The 25,868-nt window shown below is 36.5% G+C and overlaps 1 protein-coding gene across 1 annotated transcript in view; it reads left to right on the plus strand.

The window, feature by feature from the left end:
* ETS1 (ETS proto-oncogene 1, transcription factor) overlaps window positions 1–25,868 on the plus strand; it is an 83,853-nt gene that overhangs the window by 24,523 nt on the left and 33,462 nt on the right. Inside the window, exons 2-3 of the mRNA XM_051986699.1 lie at window positions 20,227–20,346; window positions 22,469–22,669. Coding sequence (XP_051842659.1) covers window positions 20,227–20,346; window positions 22,469–22,669 — 321 coding nt within the window. The remainder of the gene's footprint in view (window positions 1–20,226; window positions 20,347–22,468; window positions 22,670–25,868) is intronic.

The following is a 25,868-nucleotide window of genomic DNA, read 5'->3' on the forward strand; positions in this document are numbered from 1 at the left end:
ATTGATGACCTAGAATATGCTGCAGTTTAAGACTCAAAGGAAGGAGTACCTTTAATTATTATCAAACATTTCTTCTGTTGTCAATTCACACCAATCGTACGTACGGCCTATTTCTCACAGTGTAGTTTTCTGTAGATTTCTTTAATTATAAGGGGATAACACCACCAGCAAAGGTGATAGGTAGCAAGTACCAGGAGAGTTAGAGAAAGGGATATTCTTGGAAGCTTATGTTGAGAACAGAAGAATGGAGACATGTCTAGGAAGAGAGGAATCAATACTTGTCAAAGTAAGTCATTAGAGCAGTTCTGTTAGGATGCCAGAGGCTTACATTACCACTCAGAGCTCTTATATTTATGTCATTTTTGTGGGTAAAACAATTTGTTTAGTGCTTTGTTTTCACCAAATTTTCTAACGCAGGTTTGTTCTTTCATTGTTTATATATTACTCCCTTACCTCTATCTCAGTTCCTGGTCCCTTTTGGTTTCCAGATTGCTATATAGATTGTCTTCCTCTTCAGAATATTCATATGAAGTCTGGGCCAATGGAGTAAATTGGGAACGAGGCCCCTAAGGTCCATTTCTAACCACTAACTGCTTCTTGTAGTCTTTGACAACTCACCAGCTTTGTGGCTCAGCTTCTTAATCTATAAAATTGGAATAGTAACACTTACTTGTTAATCCCTCAGGGGACTGATTGAGAAACTAGATGTTGGAGGTAGACAGGGAGATGATATAATTTTCAACCCAGTTGATCTGACTCAAGCTTAGTGTGAAAGTTAAAACTGAGGAAACTTCCTGTTGGGTAATTCTTTTTGCAGATATAAGTGGGACATCTACAGCTCAATACATTTCCATGTTATACTCAGAACATTTGGAAATTTGGAGATTTAAGCTTTGTTATTGGGATTGGAATTTTCAGACGTCAACAGCAGGACCCTTCATTAAACTTTAAGACCACAAGACACAGGATGCTTATTCTACTCAATGAGATGGTATAATGGATGAGTTCAAATATGGCCTCAAGCATATCTGTATGACATAAGGCAAGTCATTTATCTCCCTGTTTGACTCAATTTCTCCATTTGTAAAATGGGGATAGTAATTGCACCTCTCCCCCCATTGTTATGAGGATCAAATGAGGGCAAATCTTAAAGTATTGAAATATTAAATTTGATGTTAGCTATTATCAAATAGAGTAGTCTATTTTGAAAGACTGTTAATGGAGGATCATCATTGAAGTCATAACTGAATATAATGTATCAAGCAAGATTTTTTTTTTTTACCTCACCCAGACTCCTTTTATTCAGTATGTGGTCTCTATCTTACTGTTGCTGGCCTTTGGGCAATTCTCAAGGAGATTAGGAATATTAGTGAAGTATTTAGAGAGGATTAGAGCTGATTATCACTCCGAAAGCTGTTAAAATCAAAGTTTAACTTTCTTGACATCCAGAGAAACTGTCAGAAAGAGAAGAACTAAAGAAAAGGCAAGATGGGTTTTTGAAATCTGCCTTGTAGGTCCTTTTCTATTGATTCCAAAGTAATGAATTTTAACAGTAGTGCATATTTTCCTAGCACTATGGGGTTTACAAAGTGCTTTTCTCGTGACAATCCTATGAAAAGAGCAATACAAGTATTATTATCTCTATTTTACCGAGAAAGAAACTGATTCCTACAGAGGTTAATAGAACCTTGCCCACAGTTTCAGGACTGAGGTCAGAGCCAACATTTCATCTCTGGTCTCCAGCCTTCAGGAGTGTTCTTTCTACTATGTTTGCTACTTAATCAATTAATTTTCTCTACCTCTTGTCATTTGGAGTTTAGTCAAAATCTTTTAGGTATTTTCCCCTGGAAGAAGCTAAGCTTGGAATATTGGACTCATTTTGCCCCGTGTCTTTTCCATTTTCTAAACTGAAAGTTAAAAGAGATCTCAGAGCCCATTGGAGTATAATCGGAGCAAGAATCTCTGACATTTCTGAACATGGGTGGGCATCTGGAATCTACTGTAATCTATATAGTTGAATCTAGAAATCTTGCCTTCATACCTTCATTATACTATGTGATGTTGAATAGCTGTTCCACCCTTGATCTTGGAAATTTGCATTTTCTTCTGAAATTTGCATTTTCTTCTATTATGAATTCAAAATAAAGTAAAATATATTTTCAAAGGCTTCTCCAAACCATCAAATGGTTGACACAAAAACAATCCCTGATCTAAAGACCTAAGGGGATTAAGGACCTGCAAAACCAAAAATTACTTTTTGCTCCCTATCCAACCTCTCTAACTATAGGATGTTTTTTTTTCCCCTCCGTGACCTCTTCCCAACTCAGGTCCAGTTAGAGATGTACATAAAGGGCAGACGTCCAGTTCCTCCTGTCTGGCTGAGACTGACTGGCAGATATAAATAGATTAAGACTTTGTCTGCATCTATTGTTCTATAACTATCCATTGTTCCTCAAAGCTTTTTGTAATCACCACTGTTCTCTTTTTGTACAGCTTTCTGAATTCCAGTTATCCTTTCTGTTTTGGTCATATGTATGTCTTACACCCCTTAGCATGCCAAAGCTTGGCAAGAGTTGTGTGGAAAGAATGATGTGTGTTGGGGTCCCGGAGAAGTCAGTAAGTGAGGCAGGGACATGCTATAAATATGGTGTGTCTTGATTTCAGCAGAACACTTGCTAATTATTTACAAGACCTTGTGGATATTGATGTAATAACAATATTTAATTTCATAACAATGTTTAATTTAACAAAAATCACAATCTTTAACAATTATTTCATTATAAAGTTTGCAAATCACTTTATAGTTATAATTTAATTTTCACAATAAAGTAGATGCTCCAGATATCACTATATGCATTTTAAAAATGAAGAAAATTAATCTCCAAAAGGTGAAATGACTTGTCCATGATGATACATTAAGAGTCAGAGAGAGAATGTAATTAAAAGACCTCTCATTCTTCAATCTGGCATTCCCTCCTTCTAGTGAAAAGAAGCCTAGAAACTGGAAGAGAAACTAGAGGCTTTCTTACTAAAGGAAAGAGCTGGATTTGGAGCCAGAAGACTTGGGTTTAAGTCCCATCTATCACTTACTGGCTGAATAATTTGAATAAATTTTTTATCAGCAGAAGGGGGAATTGAACTGGATTGGCTTTCAAGTTTAATCTGCATTGTTAAGATTTTCTCACCTGATTTGTAGATCTTCAATGCTCATACCAAAAATTTAACAGTTGATTCTGGAGAGTTGGTACTATTTGGCTACAGCATATCATTGCTTCTTAAAGAACCTTTAAGTTCTTTAATTCTGGTTCTCAAGAGAGAATCAACTTAATGGAAGATCAAGATTCACAGTATATTTTTTATTTTTTAAGACAATAACTTTTTATTATTCCCAATGCTTGCTAAGATAGTTTTCAACATTCATCTTTGTAAAACCTTGTGTTCCAAATTTTTCTCCCTCTCTTCCCCTTCCCCTAGACCACAAGCAATCCAATATAGTTTAAACATGTGCAATTCTTCTAAACATATTTCCACATCATTCTGCAGAAAAATTAGATGAAAAAGAAAGAAAAACATGAGAAAGAAGGGAAAAAACCAAACAAACAACAACAAAAGGTGAAAATATGATGCTTTGATTCACATTCAGTCTCCATAATTCTCTCTAGATGTGATGACTCTTTCCATCTCAAGTCTATTTGAATTGTCTTGAATCACCTCATTGTTGAAAAGAGCCATATTCATCACAGTTGATTATCACATAATCTTGTTGTTCCTCATAGAATATGTCATAGGCAAGAAATACAGACTGGATGATAACATCCTCGGATGGATTTGGGATGGGTTGAACCCAGAGAGTGTTCATAGATTAATAAGAACCTGGAAAAAGATCACTTTTGGCCCTGTCCTGTTCAAAACTTTTAAAACCATGTACTTGTATGATAATATAAAAGCCATGCTTAGCAAACTGGGAAGCATACAGATCAAAGAAGGATAGTTAACATATTGAAAGATGGAATCAATATGCAAAAAGACTGCTGAGCTAGAAAAATGAGCTGAAACCAACAAGATGAAATCTAATTGGGACAATTGTAAAATCTTATTTTTAGATTAAGAAAAATGAAATAAAAGATGTGGATCGTGTAATTTGATAGCAGTTCATTTGAAAATATTGTCAAGGACCTACTATACTGTGAGCACAATATTAGCTCAGGTGTAATGTGATTGCTAAGAAGACTAATACAGTCCTAAGCTTCTCATTTTCCTCCTATCTCTTGCATATGAATATCTCTCAAGATTCTGTCCTTGGCCTTCTTTCCCCAATGATAGCATTTATTGCCAGCCATTTGGTTAGCATCTTTATGAGATGATTTCCAGGATATGTGTACCTCTAATTTCTTTCCAAAGCTCCAGTCAATATTTCTAGTTGTAGATCTGGCCACTTGGATGAACTGCTATTACCTCAAATTCAACATTTTCTGCTGAATTGAACTTTTGACCTTTGTCTTCAAATCTCCTCTTCCCTCTAGCTTCTCCATTTCTATTGATGATATCATCTTTTTCCCAGTCATCTAGTCTGAAAACTTATGAGATAACATATATAAAATGTCTTGCAAACATAATAGCATTATATAAATTTTAAATCTTCTCCCTCCTCTTTTTTCTTCTCCTCTCCTCCTCCTCCTCCTCATTCCTCTCCTCTTCCTCTTCTTCCTTTTCCTTCTCTTTCTTCCCACTACCCTTGCTTCCTATTCCCACCACTTATCGAGTCCTCAGTTCTTTTATAATTAAAAAAAATTATTAATATTTTCCAACAATTTTATTTTTGAACATATCCTCCCCTACCAACTCCCTTATTAGTGAGTTAAACTCACCAACATAATCATTTGAGCCTGACAGTACTGGCAGTGTTCCATTCCTCTAGTTCATTCACCTTCCTGCTAGTTCTTTCTCCATAATATCTCATGAATATGTTCTTTCATTTTCATTCTCACTACACTCATCATAATTCAGGCACTTGTGAGCATAACTAACATTTTATATACATTATCTCATTGAATCTCACAAGTACCCTGTGGAATAGGCTCTTTGGAATATTAAGTCCTGTTCATCTTGCAGTTTTAGGAAGCATCAGGACAGCATAGAAAACATGCAAGAGAGGATGACTAGCATAGTGAAGAGTCTGGATCTCCTTATTTACAGAATAGCAGAAAGAAAAGATATTAAGTCTGGAGAAAACAATATTTAGGAGTGCTATAACATCTACCTTTAGATATTGGAAAGACTCCATATAAAAGAAGGATTAGTTTATTCCGTGTAGTGCAGAGGAAAGAATAAGACTTGATATAACAAATCACATTTATATAAACACTTTTTGATTACAAAGTGCTTTCATATCTATTACCTTATTTAGTTCTCCCAAATACCTGTGTAAGAACCCCCTGTTCCTCCTCTTTTTGATAAATGGAGTTCAGTTAAGGAACTCTGCCAAGATCACCTGGTTAGTACATTGGCAGGGCTGTCACTAGAATCCATATCTTTTATGTCCTAAACAAAAAACCTACATATACATATGTGTGTATGTATATGCAAATTAAAGGGAAACAGATTTTGTCTCACAGTGAGAAAGAATGTTCTAATAGTTTGAGCTATCCGTAAATGGAATGGGGTGCCTCAAAAAGTAATGAGCTCTCCACTCCTGGGATGTTCAAGCAACAGTTGAATAACTCTTTGTTGGGGATGTTGTAGAAAAGATTGCTTCTTTGGGTGGAAGATTGGTCTAAATGATCTTTTCTTTCAACTTCTAGGATTCAATGATGGCATAATAATAGCTAGCATTTATATGTGTCAAGCACTGGGTTAGGCATTTTATAAATATTAGGTCATTGGAGCCTTACAACAACTCTGGGAAGTAGGAACAAAGAAACTGAGGCAGAGAGTAGCTTGCTCAGGGTCACATAACTAGTAAATGTCTGCAACCAGATTTGGTTTCAGATCTTGACTCTTGTTAACTGCTCTATTTAGATATAACTATATAAACTTAAAGATACTAGTAGTAATTACTTTTCATGAAGTTGGTAAATGTGGTTGAATATATCCAGGATGCTGCATCCAATTTCTAATGTAATAATAATGATGATGATATTAATAAAAATTATGATACCTACTATTTGTATCACTTTAAATTTTCAGAGTGATTTTCATATATTATCTAATTTGATTCTCAAAACAATTCTATGAGATACATGCTACTCTTGATGGCATATATTTATCTCTGGTTTCAGGCCTGTGGCAATCTTTATAGGGCACTATTTCATCACAAGTAGTTGGCACATTAACAGTCAGCTATCCTCTTCCCTCTTTTTCCTTGGCACTTTCCAGAACTAGTATGAGGGAAATGTGTTTGAAATGGTCTGGATTTTCCATAGGTCAAAAGCAGATAGTTCTACTAGTAAAAATGGATTTGTGTGTATTTTTCTCCTCTTCTGATTTATTTATTAAAAGGAAAGCACATTTGCATACAAAAAGCTTCCGAATGTAAAAATAATTTCCAATTTGTTTTTCTTTTTGAAGCAATAAGATATGGTGTTTTAGTGAACTCTTCAAGGAGTTTTTGAAGACCATCTTTCATTTCTGATTTTCCATTGGAAAAAAGGAACCTTTTCTGGTTTTAAAAATATACACTTGGGAGCAGTTAGGTGGTGCAGTCGATAGAGCACTAGCCCTGAAGTCAGGAGAACCTGAGTTCAAATATGGTCTCAGACTTGTAACACTTCCTAGTTGTGTGACTCTGGGCAAATCACTTAACCCCAATTGCCTCAGCAAAAAAGCAAAAAAAAAAAAATACATATCTATATATCTATATATCTATATATATACATTTTTATATATAATATATATGTATACACACAAATATATATGTATACATATATATATATATATATACACACACACACATTTATGTAACATATAAATATGAGGAAAATAGATGCTTTTGAAAAATATAGACAATGTCAATTTTTAAAATATTATTTATTACAACCAAGACTCTTTCTTGAAAGCATTTTCAAGTAGGATTGATTCATATTTTGTACTTGAATCTCTAGCACCAAAGAATGGTGCTTGTAAGTACTTAATATTGACACATACTGGTGCTTAATAAATGCTTATTAGTTGCTTGAAATATTGAAAACCTATGGGAATTATGCAGTAAGAGAGATTTGCTGAATTGACAGGGCATGCCCTCACTTTTATTGATTTATTTTGTATCTTTGGGTGAATGGCTTGTTCTTGGAGTTCCTTGAGATTCTTAATTGCAAAATGAGGCTGTTGGCAAGAAAGTCTAAAGAAGGCTATTTTTGGAAATATTCTATTCTGGGAATGAGTCCCTTGGGATTAGAAATGTGGCATTATTACTTGGAAGTTCAAAGGTAGGCTGAGAGGATAAGTTCTTTTTTTTTTTTTTTTTTTTTTTTTTTGCTACAGCAATTAGGGTTCAGTGACTTGCCTAGGCCACATAGCTAGGAAGTGTTAAGTGTCTGAGGCCAGATGGGTACATTCTTTAAATTATAGCCTGATTCTGCTATACCAAGATCTCATATGATTTTTCTTCTTTCTCCAGGACATTTTTCTCTGTGCCTCAATTTCCAAATTTCTTTCCCTAGGCAACTGCTCTCTAGCCACATCTTCCCCATTATGAGTTAATCTGTAATTACCTGATAGTATATAATATATAATATAGGGAAAGCAAGCACTGGTCTGGTAACTAGGAGACCTGAGACATTGTCCCAGTTCTGCAAAAACAAAAACAAACAAACAAAAAAACCCGGTGGTATGATCCTGCTTCCCTCACCTATATAAGCTTCAGTTCATTCATCTAGAAAATGAGGGGATTGATCCTGAAGAGACCATGATCATCACTATCCTATTAAAGAAAAAGATGAAAGCATTTGGGGTAGTATAAAGAAGAAAAAACTTGATGAAAGACATGGTAACTATTTTTGAATATTTGAAGAGGGTAGAACTAGGTGCAATTGGTGGGAGTTGCAGAAAGACAAATTTACGTTTTTGAAGTAAGGGGGATTAGGGTTGTCATAAATTTCTGAACAATTAGAGCTATTCTGAAGTGGAAATCACCTACCCCTAGAAGCTGTAGTATCTCTCTCAGTAAATGTTTTTAAGTAGAAAGAACTTAAGCATTTGTTAGGGACATTCTACAGACATAGAATCCAAGTTGGACCATATAGTCCCTGAGTTTTCTTCCAGCTCTTAAGATTCTGTGACTAGATAATATAAATCCTTCTAGTGCCAAAGATTCTGTGATGTATTTGTCTTTCTTGATCCCCTTATTCATCTTCCTTTCTTCCTTCATCTTTGTCTTTCTTCACTCTCTTTTTTATGAATCCTCTGTTATTCTTTCTTTCCTCTGGGATTCTTCAGTTTTGTCTCTCTTCCCCACTCTCTTCTCCTACCTTCTGGCTTTCTGTTCTAATTACACTTTCTACTCTTATTCCCTGACTCCAGATCTCTGTTCTTTTTCTCTTTTTTCCTTGTTCTCTCTTCATTCCCAAATTGTACCTTCTCCTCTTTTTTTTTTTTTTTCCCCCAGGGGTTAGGTCTGGGAGACAGGAGCTCTAGTTGGAAGATTCCTGTCTCTGTGTTTGCTTCCTGCGTAGGAGGGAGAGGCAGGCCTTGAGAAAACAGTTCAAAAGTGCAGAAAAACTTCAACTGGTCCAGCCTAAATAAATGGTCTCTACCCCATTTCTTTTGCCCATGTCGTCTGCTTTGCCCAGTGAGAAGTGTCTTCATTGCCCACCTTGCCCAACTGAATTGAACTTTTAATTTTCCAAACCCCTCCTACTCTCCACCTTGCCTTTTAAACAAAAAGCCAATTGGGCCTGAAGCCCAGCCTTAGCACAAGGCTAACAAATGTTCCTGGTCAGAGAGACTGATTCAGTAGAGGAAAGGGAGCAACCTTTGAGTGTTTCAAGTCTCTGGGCTGTAGCAGCTGTCTCTGTGAAATGTGTGGGGGATTAAGAATCATTCCTTCCTCCAAATAAAACTTTTACTCTAGCAAATAAATAGCAAAAATGAGGAGAAATGTACTTATATTTTCCATCCATTTATTTGTCTTAGCTTTCACAATTTATAAAAAGATAAGGATAGAAGGGAAAAAAGAGAGAGATAGAGACAGAGAGACAGGTAGAGAGAGAGGAAAGACACAGAGATAGAGATTTCTTTAAAAATATATCTGCCCAAATTGAGGAGCACCCCAGAGGGTATGAGAACCTAGAAGTGACAATAGTCTCATACTTCCTCCAAAAAGTGACTTGAAGGATGGAAGCAAGATAGAAGATTTTGAATGTAACATTACTGGTTCTTTGAGTAATATGACACTTTAAATGAAGTTAGGAGTAGAAGATGAATATGACTCAGAATGGATATGACATTTATAAAGCCCTTGGAATTGGAAGGATTTCTTTTGTATTTTTCCATCCAGGTAGAGTAACAATTATTCTTGTGACCTTTATAAGGAGGGAGAATATATTTTTAAAAAATTTTTTTGGGATCCCTCCAGAATAAGGGTAGTATAAAAAATGAATGAGATACTGTATACAGAGTCACTCCAACAGGTGTAAAGCTTGTTTGAAAGATATTATAGTTTTGCCTCAATAAAAAAACTTTCTCCTAAAAGCAAAAACAAAAACTGAAACTTCAATGATTCTTGGAACTATAACATTTAAATGACCCCAGTAAATGAGAATTTTAATGGCTAGAGCAAATATTCCTTTAAAGGACATATAAATGATTTACAAACTTACAGGCAAAAGTGCTTAGGAAAAGATATAGCAGTTTGGTTTTCATCAAATACATAATACGGCAGATAGTTTTAGGAAGCAGAAAGTCACATCTTAGTTCTGTGTCAGAAGTTTGATATTTTTTAAAAGTTTAAAAGATTGATGGGTCAGAGAAAGAGAAGAGAATTTAATTTAGGGTCTAGGATGCAGAATTATGGCAGCCTTATATTCGTTGATGATGGTGACTTAATGATGAAACTGCTGACATATCAAAAAGACCTTGCAGTTACAAAAACAAAAATATCCAATATTTCAGTGTTGCAAGGGAGCTGGGAGGACATAATCTATTCAACTGCATGAATCTCTTCTTAAACATCCCTGACTTGTGATCATTCAGTTTCTGCTTGCATACCACCAGTATCAGGGAGCTCCCCACTTTTCACCTCTCCATTCATTTTATTCTGAACAGCTTTAATTATTAAAAAGACATTTATTATGTTGTTCTGAAATCTATCTCCCTCTCTACCTTTTATCCAAAAATTCTGATTTTTCTCTTATAAAACTATAAAGAGCAAGTCTAGTTTTTTACTATGTAGGCCCTTAGAATATTTGAAATTGGTACTTATTTAATATGTAATGGAAACAATCCTGTATTTAAAGGCAGAGAACCTGGGTTCAAATTCTTTGCTACATTTGACTTATGTAACTTTGGGCAAATTATCTCTTTCCCTTTCAGTTTTCACATCTATAAAAGAAAATGGTTGACATTAGATGGGCAAAGATGAAAAGGGACAACAGGAATAATAATAATAGCTATTGTTGAAATTATGAATTGATAATTTACACTAAAAACTAAGTCACTAAACTTTACATATCCTTTGACCCAGTGATAACATTGCAAGGTCTTCAGCTCAAGAAGGCCAAAGAGAAACAGAGGTACCACATATATATATAATTATTAAGTACTGTAACTTTTGTAGTAGAAAATAAATACAAGGTTGTAAGTGTCCATTAATTGAAGAATAAGTGAATAAATTGTAATAAATATAAAGGAATATTATTGCACTATAAGAACTGGTGAACATGGAGAATTTAGAGAAACTTGGGAGGACTTATAATGACTACAATTTGTAATTTGTTCTAAATATTATCCTGGATTGTTCCTACTATGTTTTAATCGATGACTATCATTTGTAATTTGCTCATATATATATGAGCTGATGCAGAATGAAGTAAGCAGAATCAGAAAAGCAATTTATATAATTGCTATAGTATTTTAAAAGAACAGTGAAACCCATCAAAATTCTGATTAATACAGTCATTAGTCATGACTTCAGAAGATGGATAGTGAAGCATGGCCCCTGCCTTCCAGCACAGATGTTAGAGGATCATAGATTTAGAGCTAGAAAGTCATCTCAAAGTTTGAGTCCAACATCCTAACTTTTATAGATAAGGAAATTCTGGAGGCAAATAGAGATTAGATGATCTGCCATGGGTCACAGATCTAGTTACTGTTTGAAGTAGAATTTGAATCCAGATTTACTTATTCCAAGCCTTGAGTTCTTAAATACTTCAACAATTTTAGTGATATTCTAAATGTGTTGATTTAGTATTTTTTAACAATACTTGTTAGAAAGGAGAGTTCTGTTAAGGATGGGGAATGGATAGAGTCATTGGGAAGAGATGGTAATCTTAAGAAAAGAAAAAAGAACCAAAAAAACTTTTTTTTTTAAAAAGTAAGTGTTGAATTAGATGATCTCCAAGTTCTTGACTAGCTCAAAATCAATGATTTTTTTTTTTGGGGGGGGGATGCAGGAGTCTCATCTGAGTTTTTTTTCATTCAGATTAAGTATCCTCAGTTTCTTCCACTGATTTTCATGTGACATAATTAAAAATCTCTTTACTATCTAATCTTCTCCTTTCTCAAGTAGATTCTAGTTTGTCAATGTCTCTCTAAAAGGGGGCACATAGAATGGAACACAATAGGACAGAAATTTACTTTTTTCTCTTTTTTTATTTGCTTGGAAATAACTTTACTATATTAACAATTAACCTTCTTGAGATGTGTGTAAGATAGTATCTCCATTTTATTGCTTCTCCTTTGAGGAATGGGCCATCAATGGCTATTGACAAATAACATGAGAGCTAAAGCTTCTTGTGAATAAGGACAGCGTGCTTTTGAGGTAGTTTGTAGTACTTAGTATAGGCAGGTATGCACAAACATATGTGGATACATGTTATCCAAGTTATATGGATCGAAGACTTGTCTTTGCTGCTTGAGAAAACCCAATATCCAGAGCCATTCCAGATGGGCACAGGCATTCAGCTGGCTGTTTCCCCTGTGAGGCCATTTGCCCAAAGGAAATGAGAGATTTAACCTGCTCTATGGAGAAACAAGAAAACTTGGCTCCGGGGTCCAGGGGAAGGTTCTGTTTTCTGGCTTGGATCATGAAACGGAAGAGCCTCTTCTGGGTTTCCCTAAACACCTGGAACTGATTTGGGTTTTGCCCTGACTCAGTAAAGTTTGCTGAGGTGGAGGAAGAGGGAATAGGAAAGAAATAAATCCAGCGATTAAAAATAGCTTTCGCATGTCAGGTGCCTGACTGAATTTGGGAAAATGCATTGGAGCTCCTTTGTCTGGCAGATCTGAGTTCTTGCTGCTGAATTACAACTGCTTTCATTTGTTTTTCCTGCTCCCCACCATGTAATGGTCAAGGGCTCATTGGAACCATGTGTGAGTCTAGTGAGTCACCAAATCCTCAGCACTTCAGTGGGAATAATGTGTTAAAACTCCTTTTGGGGAAGGGGAGGGAGATGGACTGAGGTCACTTCCTACAGATGTTAAATCCACATCTATCTGGAGGCTTCTTTCTCAGGCTACTCTGAAGGGGCCAGATGATTTCTCCGTGTAGTCTGGGGCATATGCTGACTTCTCTTAGAACCCTAGTTTTTATTACAGAACAAGCTTCCTTCTAAGAAGTGGCATCTCCCTCCAAGTTGGCATGTTACATCCAAACAGTGTGAATTTCCGTCAGTGGCTGTGTGGATTGGCAGTGGAGCCCAAGAGGTTGTAACAAGAGACCCAAGTTTGCATTTTTGGTCATGTCAGGTCATCAGAGGGTGAAATAGGGATCATCTGTCCATCCTTTTCTTGCCTTTTTTTTTTTTTTTTTTTTTGAGTAATATTCTGCTGACTGGGAACATTAGGAGAGCTTGTGAAAGATGTCAAAAAACAGCATATTATTTAGAAGGAGAGACAAAAATGCAAACTGTACAGAAGAAATAGGACAAACACATTGGTGTTGGATCCTGTTGAGTCTTTGACTGGAGCAGAAATGTAGCCAGATTTCTTAAACAGAGAGGTAGGCTTTGGCTCAACATTAAGAACTTCCCAACATTTAGAATTATCCTAAAGGAGAATGCGTCACTCTGAGAAATAATGATTTGACCATAAAGGAAACATTTAAACAAAGACTGAATGACCAAGAGTCATATCTATTGTAGAGGGGATTTTTGTTCAGCTACAGGTTGGTTTTGGAGTTTCCTCCTAATTCTGAGACTGAAATGTGGCAGCCAAGACTTATAATTATTTCCCCAGTGCTCTGTCCTCTGCTCTTTTTATTGTTCTTACTTTAGGCACACATAATGAAAATAAGATTAAAACATAGGATTTTCTTTATTTAAGAGGAAGAGGTGAAATGAAATGCTATTTTCCCTGTCTTGGATCAAGCATATAAAGAAGCTTTATAAATTTCTCATAATTTTTGCTAGTGCTATGGTGGTGATTTTCCTGCAAAGGTGCTGCTCTCCTTAACTAAAGCAGGTCTGTGGTCCAATTCCTTGGGTGAAGGTAGAGGAAATACTATATACCTAGATTTGCTACAGATCATTTCAAGGCCAGCTTTTCTCTGTCCATCTGATGAAAGAGAAAACAAAAATAGATAACTCCCCAATGCTCATTTATAATAGAAACAAAAGGTTGAACAGATAGAACCCTATAGAATTACAAAATACTCCTAGAAGATATGCATACCCATTTTACAGATAACAAAACTAAGGTCCAGAGAAATAAAGGAATTTGTCAAAGATTACCTTCACTGTAAGTAGCAGAGCCAAGATTCTAATTTGGCTCACCAAAATTAATATTTTGGACTTCAATTCAAATTAAGTTTTTATTTTCCTCTGAACCTATCTTAAGAGTGATAATAAGCATCCTTGGTGGGTAAATCAAGATGACAATTAATTAATAGAAATGGAGGTTTCCTTCACCTTAGCCATGTGTGGCCTAGGTGTTGGGCGAAAGCAGCAAATGGTTTTTTTTTTTTTTTCCATAGTCTGCTGATTTTCATGATTTCCATCCATTTACTGCTCTGAGATCCTGAAATTACCATTTAAGTACTATTATCAGCTCATTCTGTTTGTGGAATATAGGAGTCTGAATGATTATTTTCACCTTTGGCCAAGGGAATTATTAGATAGTCTTATTTTTAGCAATTCAATTTAAAAACACACTTTCCCCCACCTCACTTCTTGAGTTATAGTAGAATTCTTCCTGTCTCTGTCACAAGAGCTGAATGGATGAACATAGGAACAGGCAATCTAAAATGAGAGTCATGGAACCCCATCCCTCAACATTTTTTCTGCTTGCTTAAAATAAAAAGTTGCATTTTATTCTTTCTGGATTTACTTGCATCTAGTAAGTTTTCATGCCAAAATTTTTCTTTAAACAACAATGAAAAAAGAAGAGAGAGAGAGAGAGAGAGAGAGAGAGAGAGAGAGAGAGAGAGAGAGAGAGAGAGAGAGAGAGAGAGAGAGAGAGAGAGAGAAAGAAAGAATATGAATGAATTTGTTTTGGGTTAAAGAAGTTGAGCTACTCATCATTCCTGCAGCAGAGGGAGGGTGTCCTAAAGTCATTTTGGTAAATTATTAGATCCTCCCAGCAGCTAAAGATCTTTGAAATACTAAATGCTCTTTCTTCAGAACTTTGTCTTTTCCAATAAACTACTCATTCATTAAGAAATATTTATAGGAACCAGAAAGCCTCTTCATGGTTTCCTTTTATTTAGCAATGACAATTAAAAACAAAAACAACCCCCCCCCAAAAAAAAAAAAAAAAAGCAGCACACTGGTTTCATTAGCCACAAGTTGTACCATTCCTAATTCAGGTGACCCAGAAAGGTGAACCCAGTATAGTAGAAAAACAAGACATAACCTACCTTCTACTTCCTTTTTTATTCATATGCTTCAAGAGCCAGTTGAGTGTGATTCTGGGTTTTTTAGCTCTAAGAAAGAGTTGGATTTTTTGAATGGCCCCATTTGAATATAATTCTGCCTTTTCCTTGAATTCATATCTTGGTGCCTCTTTGCTGTATAACAAGAATATCTTCTCCTTTTAGGAGAATATCATGCCCTTTGTTCTATGTCACTGCATATACGTTGGGCCAAAGCTTTTATCTCCTTATACTCCAACATGTAGATAAAGGGAGGTTATAGACCATGGTTGTGGAAAGACAGGGATAGAACCAGTGTCCTGGCATCCCTACTCATGGGTATGACATATCAGATGTCCATATAATTCCTTTGATTGTCTCATGGGATCATGCATCAGCCTGTCTCAAGTGGCTCCTTGGAGAAAAATGGGAGAAGGAATCTTGCCAGATATTCAGTCATCACAGATTGAGATTCTGCATAGCATTGGTGACTTGCGGCTTCTTCATTTGAAGAACATTTTCCCCCCAGTGGCACCAGAAAATTCCTTAAAGGGTTCTTCAAAACCAAAAAGTTCTGACCCTCTGAGTTTCATGGGAATGAATTGGAACTCTTGTTTTACATTATCCCAGAAATAGGCATGGAAAGGGGAGAGGAGGGAAAAAGTTGTTTGAGATATGGCTAAAATGAAAAAAATGATATTTTGGTGCTATCAAAATGCCAATCACTTATCCTGCTCCATCCATGTGGATAGATACTTCATAAATCATATATGCTTAGACATGCTGTTTTCATAGCATAAGAACCCTATGGTCCATTTGCTCATCAATTTTTCTACATCAACAGTAATAATATTGCTAATAATAATAACAGTAGCAACAATAATAGTAGTAGCGATAGCACATTTATATCGTACTTTACAGTTTATAAGGCACTTTCCACAATAACTCCTTAGAGCTTTGAATAAGAGTCACTTATGGTTAACACAAATTTGAGGACCAGAAAGAAAGTTAGTCTAAGGCTTAATGACTTCCCATTGCCCAACAAGGGAAGGACAAATGTTGTAGGCTGGCCCAACTCAAGGTATCCTGTCTGACCTAATGCTCCTATCTCTTCCTCATAGCACTTTGTGCTTCTTAGGCATATTTACTATATTCTAATTTGTTTTATAAGTATTTGTGTCCCAGAGATCCTGTCTTATTGATCATTTTTACACATGCTCTTCCTCCTCCAGAACATAGCATAATACCTTAAATATAATTGGTGCTTAAATAAATTATCATAGACATGATGTGAATGTTTCTGATACATTTGCAAATGAATTAATTTGTTTTGGTAACTGATAGAGTTCTGCATCCTGTAATCAAATAGAGATAAAAAATTTAATGACCTCATTTTAAAGAAAAATGTAGGAAGAACTGAAATTATTCTTGCAGGGTATGATAATGATCCTTTGAGAAAGATGATAAAACTTGGGCAGACTGTAACTCCCTCAGACCTATCTCTCAGTCTGTATATGATTCACACTATTGTTATTAATCAGTATAGTATTTAACACCAACTAGGTATCACAGTTGGAGTTTCTTCTTGTGATTTCACAAAAGAAGAATCTGCCTACTTGTAAACACACATATAATAATATGCTTGCTGATAAGCATATTTATTAATTTGCAATTTGAGGTACAAAAGCAAAACCACTGCTGTGTGTGTGTATGTTCATGTTATGCATGCTTGATCCCAACAGGAAAGAGGAACTGATATAGTTGTTGTTATAATTCCTGTCCTAATACTTGGTATAGCATTACTTATGGTATAGCTAATACTTTCTGTCCTTTAGAAATGCTGCTAAGACTGTGATCCCAACTTTCTGAGTCTTTTGGGATCAAGGGATCAGGAGGGGGGGGGGTCAAGTCTAAGTCCAAGTGCAGGTGTCCCCAGTGAGCTTGGTTAGCACTTTCATCAGCTGGGTCATTAGGTATTTTCCAAGAGATGTGATATTTTCCACTCAGAGAGGCAGAGCTGGGCTCAGCTTCTGGAGTTGTGCAGCTGGCACAAACAAGGTAGTAGCTGGGTACATTGGTGATGGCATTGAAGTGGATGGGCAAAAATAATCCCAGCTGCTTCCTATGAAGGGAATGACTGAGAACCTGGAAATGCAAGCTCTCCAGGCAGGAAACAACGGCCCATGTGAAAAACTGTCAACTCAGCAGCACTGTCCAGACCTTCACTTTGGATTCAATTATAAGATGCTAAAGCTAGGGAGCCCTTTTTCAATGTCTGTTGAACCTGTGTGTCTCTCCTTCCTACTCAATTACCCTGTGTCCTTCTCCCCTTCCAGGGGTCAGGTTTCCCAAACTCTTCTGTTTGGTAGATGCCTGAAATCTCTTGGATGACTTCATCCTTCAGCTCCACTTGGCAATCAACCTCAGACCCACTACTCCACCATTTGGCCTGGCCTATATTTTCCACATGTGCTGTCCAGTCCAACTTCCGTCTTCAGTAAAGTCCTTTTCATCGAGTCATAAATCTGAAGAAAGGAGATGGAGGAAACAAAACAAAATAAAACTTACATGGCGTAAACTCACCAATTTGGGAAGGGATTGGGAGTTAAGAGAGGGAAGTTAACCATTTCTATACTGGAGTGATTCCATTAAACAAATAGATTCATTGAAATTCTATTGTACATTTTTATTGTTGCATTTCTCTCTAAAAATAAAAATTTCCTTTACCCTCAAGAAAGTTTTTTAGTTGTTTTATAGGATGCTAATCTCTATTGATAAGGTCTTGATTTCAAAGTTCAAGCATTTTTTGGATAAGATTCATCACTGATATATAAATATATAAATATATATATATATATAAATTTAAATAATTTGTGTGTGTGTGTGTGTGTGTGTGTGTGTGTATTTATGTGTTAGTGACTCACTTACTGATTGCTCATTGTTTGAAGCACTGATGTTTATGTAATCACCATCTTCCCTCCCTCCCCCCACCCCCACCCCACTTACAATCTGGGATTTTCCATCCTTTGTCAGCCTTCCTGGAGGATTGTTGATTTTTCCATTAGATTTGGAGGCATGTCCCAAAGTGACCCAAACCAAAACCACTCCCTGGGACTTTAGGGCCCCAAGTACTGGGACAAGGATTGGGACAACAACTATATCAGTTCTTTTCTCCCATTGGGAACAGAACATAGACCCTTAACGGTTTTCTTGTAGCTTTTCTTGTGGCAAATAAAAGAGAACAATTGTCTCAACTAATTCTCTTGCTTTGGAGTCTTCCTTCACTTTGAGGTTTTCAGACAGTGAATTTGTTCCAGTTGCCATTTCTCTCCCACACCTCCCCTATCCCCAGCTAATACTACTTAATGAACTAAGACCTTATTTAAATCTCCAGAATCAAAAACTTGGTAACTGGGATTGCTTTACCTTTACTTATTGCATCCCTTTAGCTCTAGCAGTTTCATATTACTGACAAGATTCCAGCTTAGGGTAGAGCAAACAATCTCAGACATTAAAGTAGATTGGTGCCAAGGTCTAAGAGAAATTAGTCAGTAATGTTAGCAGAAATTTCCCAATCTTCTGTCTTTACTTACTAGTTTGTCAGAAATTGTACTTTTGGGTGAATTCAAAGGAATTTGATTTCAGCCAGAAAATGGCGCTCTTATCTTTATTTATTTATTTATTTTTAGTAAGAAGTGTTTTTTTAGTCAAGAGATCTTTGAGCTGAGGCTGAAAGGGATCTTAGAGATAATTTATTCCTATTTCTTCTTTATACAGATGGGAAAACTGAGTCCCAAGAAATAGAAATTAATCCTCCCCTCCTCTCCCCCAAAGGGGGGGAAAAAAAAACTAGCTAGGAGCAAGATTCAAATGTGGGTCTTCGGCTTTCGAACCAATAACTTTATTGTTATAGCAAATTGCTTCATTTAATGATATAGGGGCAAGGTGGTGATGCATAGGATGAAGGGGGTCCCAAGTATTAGGACAGGAATTATAACAACAACTATATCAGTTCCTCTCTCCTGTTGGGATCAGAGCATAGACCCTTAACAGTTTTCTTGTAGCATTTCTGATGGTAAATAAGAAAGACATAACAATTGTCTCAACTATTCTCTTGCTTTGGAATCTTCCTTTATTTGAGGTTTTCTTTCTCCTAACAGGAGAAGTAAATAAATAAAGGAAATGATGAGTGACCTCATGGTTAAGACTCTCTCCAATGGGCTCCAATTTGTCTGCCTTTTAGCCTTATTTCACTGTATTCCCCAATAGGTACTCTATATTTTAGACATATTAGTCTTCTAACTAGATTCCCAAAGTCCCCATCCCATTTATGACCTTTTTGTAATTGTACAAGACATCCCTCATGCCTGAAACCCATTCTCTTTTACCCCCACCTCTCAAAAATCCATATTTTCCACCATGACTCACCTTTGGGTGTCACTTTTTGTGTGGAATCTCCCCAGTTGTTAGTTTTTCATTTCCATTCTCCTATGACGAATATAATTTTCTTCTTCAAATTACCCCCTCCCCTACCACCTATTACCTTGTATTTATTTATTATGTATATGTTAAATGTACTGGCATATAGTTCACAGTTAACAAATGCTTATTGATTGGTACTCAATAAAATTAAAATTAAAAATTGAAATTAATGAAAGCACTAATATTTTGTGTTTATATTTGTCAGCAAATAGTATAAAGCTTTGCACATAGGTGCTTCATAGATGATTAATTAATTAACTTGGCAGTGGTTAGATCTTCCATAGTCTGTATAAGGCCTAGGATGTAGTTGTTCATAGCAATGATTTCTTGTTTTGTTTGTTTGTTTGTTTGGTGTTGTTTTGTTCTGGGCCTGAGACTTTAGCTGTCCAGGAAATTTGAGATAAGGAAATGCCCTTCAATACCTATCTATAATTACTCTACAACTTAGAGTCTTAGGGAAGTTCTTGGGGTCCTGGGAGTCTGGGCCACAGAGCTTGTATGTGTCGGAGATGAAGCTTTCCCCTAGGATCTCTCTGGCTCTAAATAGCTCTCCATCCATTAGGTTGTGCTGGCTCTTTGATGTCTCACATATTTCCTTTTAAGTTAAACCAAGTGTTTCCTTGACTTTCTGCCCCTTTCTTAAGCTCGCTCTGCAACCAAGAATCTTCAGGGTTGGTTATTTATTCACTAATTTATTTAATTCTGGTTATTGAATTTGCTTGTGTTTCTTCTGCTTCTTACAGATATGGAATGTGCAGATGTTCCCCTCTTAACTCCAAGCAGCAAAGAAATGATGTCACAGGCACTGAAAGCCACTTTCAGTGGTTTCACTAAAGAGCAGCAACGGCTGGGAATTCCCAAAGGTATGCTTTCATTCTGGGGAGAAAAAGATTGGGCCTAGGCCTGTCAGAAGATCTGGTATTCATACCATCAGTCCTTTCCCAACAATCTAACCCACCCCCTCTTAACCATTAGCTTCTGGGAGACCAGGAATGTAGTATCTCATTTCTCAAAGTCTCCAACGCTATCTTGAATAGTCACTTCCCACCCCCACCCCCACGCCCCACTTTTGACCAGACATGATTTCATCAGGATGGGAAATTCCTGGAGAGGAACTCCTTATATCAATGCAGAGCAGCACCTCCTCTCCTATTCTTAGAAAGTTGCCTGGGACACTGAGAGACTAAGGGACTTGTATAAGGGCCAACATCCCATAAGTCAGAGGCTGGACTCGAATCCACGGCCTCCTGACTTGGAGTCCACCTGTCTCTTTACCCTCTCTTCCTCAGTGTCTCTCTGTGTTCATCCTTTATCACCTCTGGGAAAACTGCAAGTGCCTCTGGACTGGAATGTATCACAGAAGCCAGAATGACTTTGTGCCCTTCCGTTTGATATCTTTGCAATCTCTGTATCATTAGAAGAAATATATGTAAACTTGGCCATCTCAAACTTAGGGACTCTATCTGAAAATATTTATATATTTATATAGAGAGATACTATAAAGACAGGAAAGAGAAGAAGATAGAGGGCACTTCATTAAGCCTTTATAGAGGAAGAAGACATGGAAAACTTAAATCTAGGAGGATATTTTTTTTCAAAAGGGGAAAGGGAAGGGAACAAGCATTCATTAAGCACTTACATAAAGTATTCCAGGCAAATATTGAACAATTTGCAAATACCATTTCATTTGATTCTCACAACAATCCCAGGAGATAGCTGCTTTTGTTACCTCTACTTTACAGTTAAGGAAACTGAGGCAGAAGTGAATTGACTTTTCTACAGCTACCTAGCTAGAGTCTGAGGCTACATTTGAATTTAGCTGTTCTTGATTCCAGGCCCAGCCTTCTATCCACTATACCACCTTGCTGTTATACTATGGCCCCAGAACAGGCTTCTTCTCTCTCTGACAAAGGTGTTATTGTCCACTCCAGGAAAACCCAAAATTTAATAGTATTCTTGGAGAAAGCTTGCTTGTATCAAATGAGATAAGGTTTGTAAAGTACTTAGCATATTGCCTGGTATAGTAGGTGCTTAATAAAAGCTCATTCCCTCCCCTCTCATGTGTATTAACACTCATATGCCACTTTAACATAGACCGCAGTCTAGTGAAAGATAAAGTGGATATCAGTCCCATTGAATTTGCATTTGTAAACCAAAGTCAGAGAGAGATCAAAGTGAGCTTTTGGTGTTGGGCACAGCATGCTGCTTTCTTCTACATTTCATCTTTCCTGGCATTGTCAGTATTCATGAAGGACTGATATGATTATGGGAAATCTGCAGCCATGACCAAGAGTTATATGTTGAGTATTATATAATCTGGGTTGGGGGCAGAAGAAAGGATTTTGTGTGTATTTAATACAATGTAATCACTTAATAGAGATGTTATTATGATTATTGTTCACATGATTTCTGATTGCCACGAATGCTATTCAAACAAGGATTTTTACATTTTAGAATAAGAATTGTAGTTTTACCAAAAAGATAAAATAAAATAACATTGTGATAGAGCAAAGGAAGATTGCTTTGAAATAATATCCATGCCATAGGAAAAGCACTTATTCACTTATCCAGGATGAAAATATGTAGGGTAATAAAAATAAGACAATAAGAAGACTAACATCAATAATCTTGGATTTTTTTCTTTCTCTTCATATTTCATTTTTATTGAAGTCCATGTCTAGAATGGTTACTTTTAGTATGTTAGTTATAGATGGTTTGTGGCATTTTACTTAGTAAGATGGAAGAAACATTTTTTTAAAGTAGGAAAAAATAGGGTGGGGAAGAATAACATTAAGGTGGCATTGATAACTTTTTTTTATAAATTTTACCTATAAAACAGTGTCTTTTCCCCTGGTTATTGGCTTCTAAACCAATAATGTAGTCATAATATTTTCTAAGCTCCATTTATCAGAATATACGCAAAAGGACAGAAACAAAAGGGTAAGATATTAACCTACTGGATCTTGTCCCGTTCTTCTCTCTCAGATCCCCGGCAATGGACAGAAACCCATGTTCGGGACTGGGTACTGTGGGCAGTGAATGAGTTCAGCCTGAAAGGTGTGAACTTTCAGAAGTTCTGCATGAGTGGAGCTGCTCTTTGTGCATTGGGCAAAGACTGCTTCTTGGAATTGGCCCCTGACTTTGTTGGGGACATCTTATGGGAGCATCTAGAGATCCTACAGAAAGGTAACAAAGCAGAAAATGACTGGGCTTGGTGGAGGCTTATTTGGAGGTTATTGATGTGAGAATCAGTAAAATATGCTCATATCACTGGGTATCCAATCAGATAACATTGAATAGAGTCCAGATTACCAGGATATCTAATAATTTCACCATAACACCTTACTTTCCATAGAATTATTTGATAGTAAAATGAGAATTTGAAAATATAAATTTAGATAGTAATCTTTATGCTTTAGGGTTCTTTTTGGGTCTTTAGGTGATATAGGCACCTAATCTTGCTCAAAAAAGGGCAAAACCCTCAGGACTTTATGTTCTGTCCTCTTGCTATGTTTGTCTTTCATGCAGGTCAGGAAAGGGAAGACATCTTTCCCATGGAGAGGTCCTCTTGTTCTTTTCTCATCTTTGGCCATATGGATGGAGAAAAATGTATCAAAACATGTTTGACTTCTTACAAGTAATTTGAAATATGCCTTACTTAATAATATTTTCCTGGCTCCTAAATTTTTGGCTGTTCCTAGGTGCAAAGTAAATTAGTGGAGCCCTGCTTTCCAATGTCTTCAGAGCTCCTTAGATCTGTGTAAAATTATGACTTTATTACTGAGCTGTGGCCAGGTTTTACTTCTCAATGTCAGTTAGTTCTCAGGGCTCTATCCATAGCACTTATCTCTGACTTTAAGCATTAACATTTTTTTCCCTGAAAAAATGGTATTTATAAATTGAATATACACATGTGATTTATGACAGTGACCACATTCAGCCCTCATGCTTAATGTTTTGTCCCTCTCTTCTAAGGTATACAACATTCATACCTGGTCACATTTAGGAGAGGGCTTGGATCCCTGGGGTTCACTAGCAGGTCAAGCCTGTCAACCATTCACCTGATTCTTAGTGGAAGAGTTCAGTGCACCTTTCACATATGGGATAGGAACAGTGGGTCACCTTGGGACACTGTGTTGCAACCTTGTAATGACATGGTCTCCCCTATCAACTCCTTCCAACCTTTTAGGACCAAGTGACTCATGTACCACAGTCCTGGCTGAGTATAGAAATGGCAGCAGGAGGCAAACTTGGGTGTTTTTACTCTTATTTTTCTGAATTTCTTCTTAAAATAAATTGTAGTTACCAGCAGTCAGCAGTGCCCTCCAGTTGACTGTAAGGCTAGAAGCCGACTGCCCTCTCTAACCCAGACCCACCCTTTCCCTGTGGTCACCAGTTCCAGCCCTTGGCAGACTCTGGGGGAGGGGAAAAAGCTCAAGGTTAGCACTTTTATTTTGCATAAGACCTTGCTTTGTTCAAGAATATTTTCCATTCTGCTGTGCCTAGGAGAGAGACCCAAATTAGATTCCTCTGGGCATACTATTGTTATTCTTAGTCCTTTCCCTCATTTTTTGCAAAATAAACAAACAAATGAATAAATAAATGAATTGCAAAGTAAGCAGTGAAGAAATGGGTAAATCTTGTTTCTTCTGTTCTAGTAACTCAACATAGCTGCACACAGACTTTCCTGATACCTTGACAGATTCCCCATGTACTTAGAGAAATGAATGCCCAATTTATGGAAGGAAAATATGTAGCAGGAATATAATTCAATCCATCAATTCATCAGCCACTTATTAGATAACTACTATTTGCCCAGTTGTTTTCTAGGTGCTGGGAACACAAAGACAAAAAAATATACCAGCCTCTATCCTCAAGAAGCTTATTTTACTCAGGGAAGAAATAATAGCAATAGTTTATAAATTGGCTTGGTTATACAACAGCAAATTTGACCAGGCTTGTCAATTGAACTGTAATCTACTAATGTAATTCTTGTCCTCTTTCTGGCTACTAAAACAGAACTGCCAGGATTTGGATGGGGTTTAAGTTTCTCTTTAATGGTGAGATAGCTTGCATGGGAAACCTATTGATCCTTTCAGGCCTCTTGGATACCAGTATTCTCTGGTTGCTATGGCTGTTTTCCATCAGGAAAACTAAACTAGATTCAGATTTAATGTATTTGGAATACAAAAATCTGATCAACTGAATTGACTTTTTAATAAAAGAGTCAGTAAAAGATAGTTCTTGGTCAGAACAAACTAGAATTGGATCATGGCTGTTTATTTGTACACAGGCTAAAGCATTTGGTAAGGGAACTATAATAAATTAAAAATAAAAGTGGAAAACACTCAGACCTTGCAAAAACAGAACTTAAATGTTTGAAGAGGGAAAGATGCAAGACTGAGGGACAGAAGGTGCTGTTGCTGTTTTGATCTGATAAAACACAAACACATGAGTTTAATAATTTTGTTTGAACTTGGAACTGTTTTCCTGTACAGGTATGGGCCTGTCACCTATAACCTTTTTTTGCCCAACATGCTATCAAATATCTGAAGCCAAAACTCCAACAACCTTCCCTCCTGCTCCTCCCTAAAAGCAATTCCACAATATTTTCACAATTCTATCTTACATTATTTGCCTGGTACAGATTTCTTGAAAAAAAATTAAGTATCCCCAGTGCAGAACTGATATGGGGTTTGATTTCTGTCAAGTTATAGAATTATAAATTGACAATAACTGCTCTAAGCAGACATTTTTCTTCTTTTTTTTTTTTATTAAGGATTAATTTCTTGTTTTTAATGTGTATTTTAGTTTTCTCTCTTGTTATTCAGGATTAGTTACATCTCAGTTTGTCTACCATACCTGTGTCCTACCTGGTCCTCTCTCTGAAATATTAGGGTGAAATAAAAGCCCAGGCAGCTTCTTTCTAAGGAGACTAAAATTGGTGCCCAAGAGAGCCTCTGGAATCTGTATACTAGAAGATCCTTAAAAATGAGGAAAATACCATCTTTCTTAGATGGTTCAGAGGATGTCCTGCCTGGACTAAATGGTTTCCTTCAATACATTTTAGTCCTTTGATTGTATGATTGCAAACTTTGCCAGTTTCATCTATGTTGAAAGCCTGAATTTCACTGAAATCCCTTGGAACTCTCTTGAATCTTAAGTCTGATTTCAGAGCTACTGAAATAATAAAATTAAATGCTCTTTTGTGGCCAGTGACCTCACTCCAGACAGGGCCTGGGGGGTAGGAAAAGCCTAGAACAGTATCCTCAATGACTGAAAATGCTGATTTCATACAAGAAGAGTTGAGATCATCATGGTTTTTGCATCCAAGAGTCTTTTGGGCCAAGTATTGCTTCTTTATTGACCTTTTCCTCTTATCTGC

This window comes from Antechinus flavipes, chromosome 3 (assembly GCF_016432865.1).
Source record: "Antechinus flavipes isolate AdamAnt ecotype Samford, QLD, Australia chromosome 3, AdamAnt_v2, whole genome shotgun sequence".
Classification (NCBI taxonomy): Eukaryota; Metazoa; Chordata; class Mammalia; order Dasyuromorphia; family Dasyuridae; genus Antechinus; species Antechinus flavipes.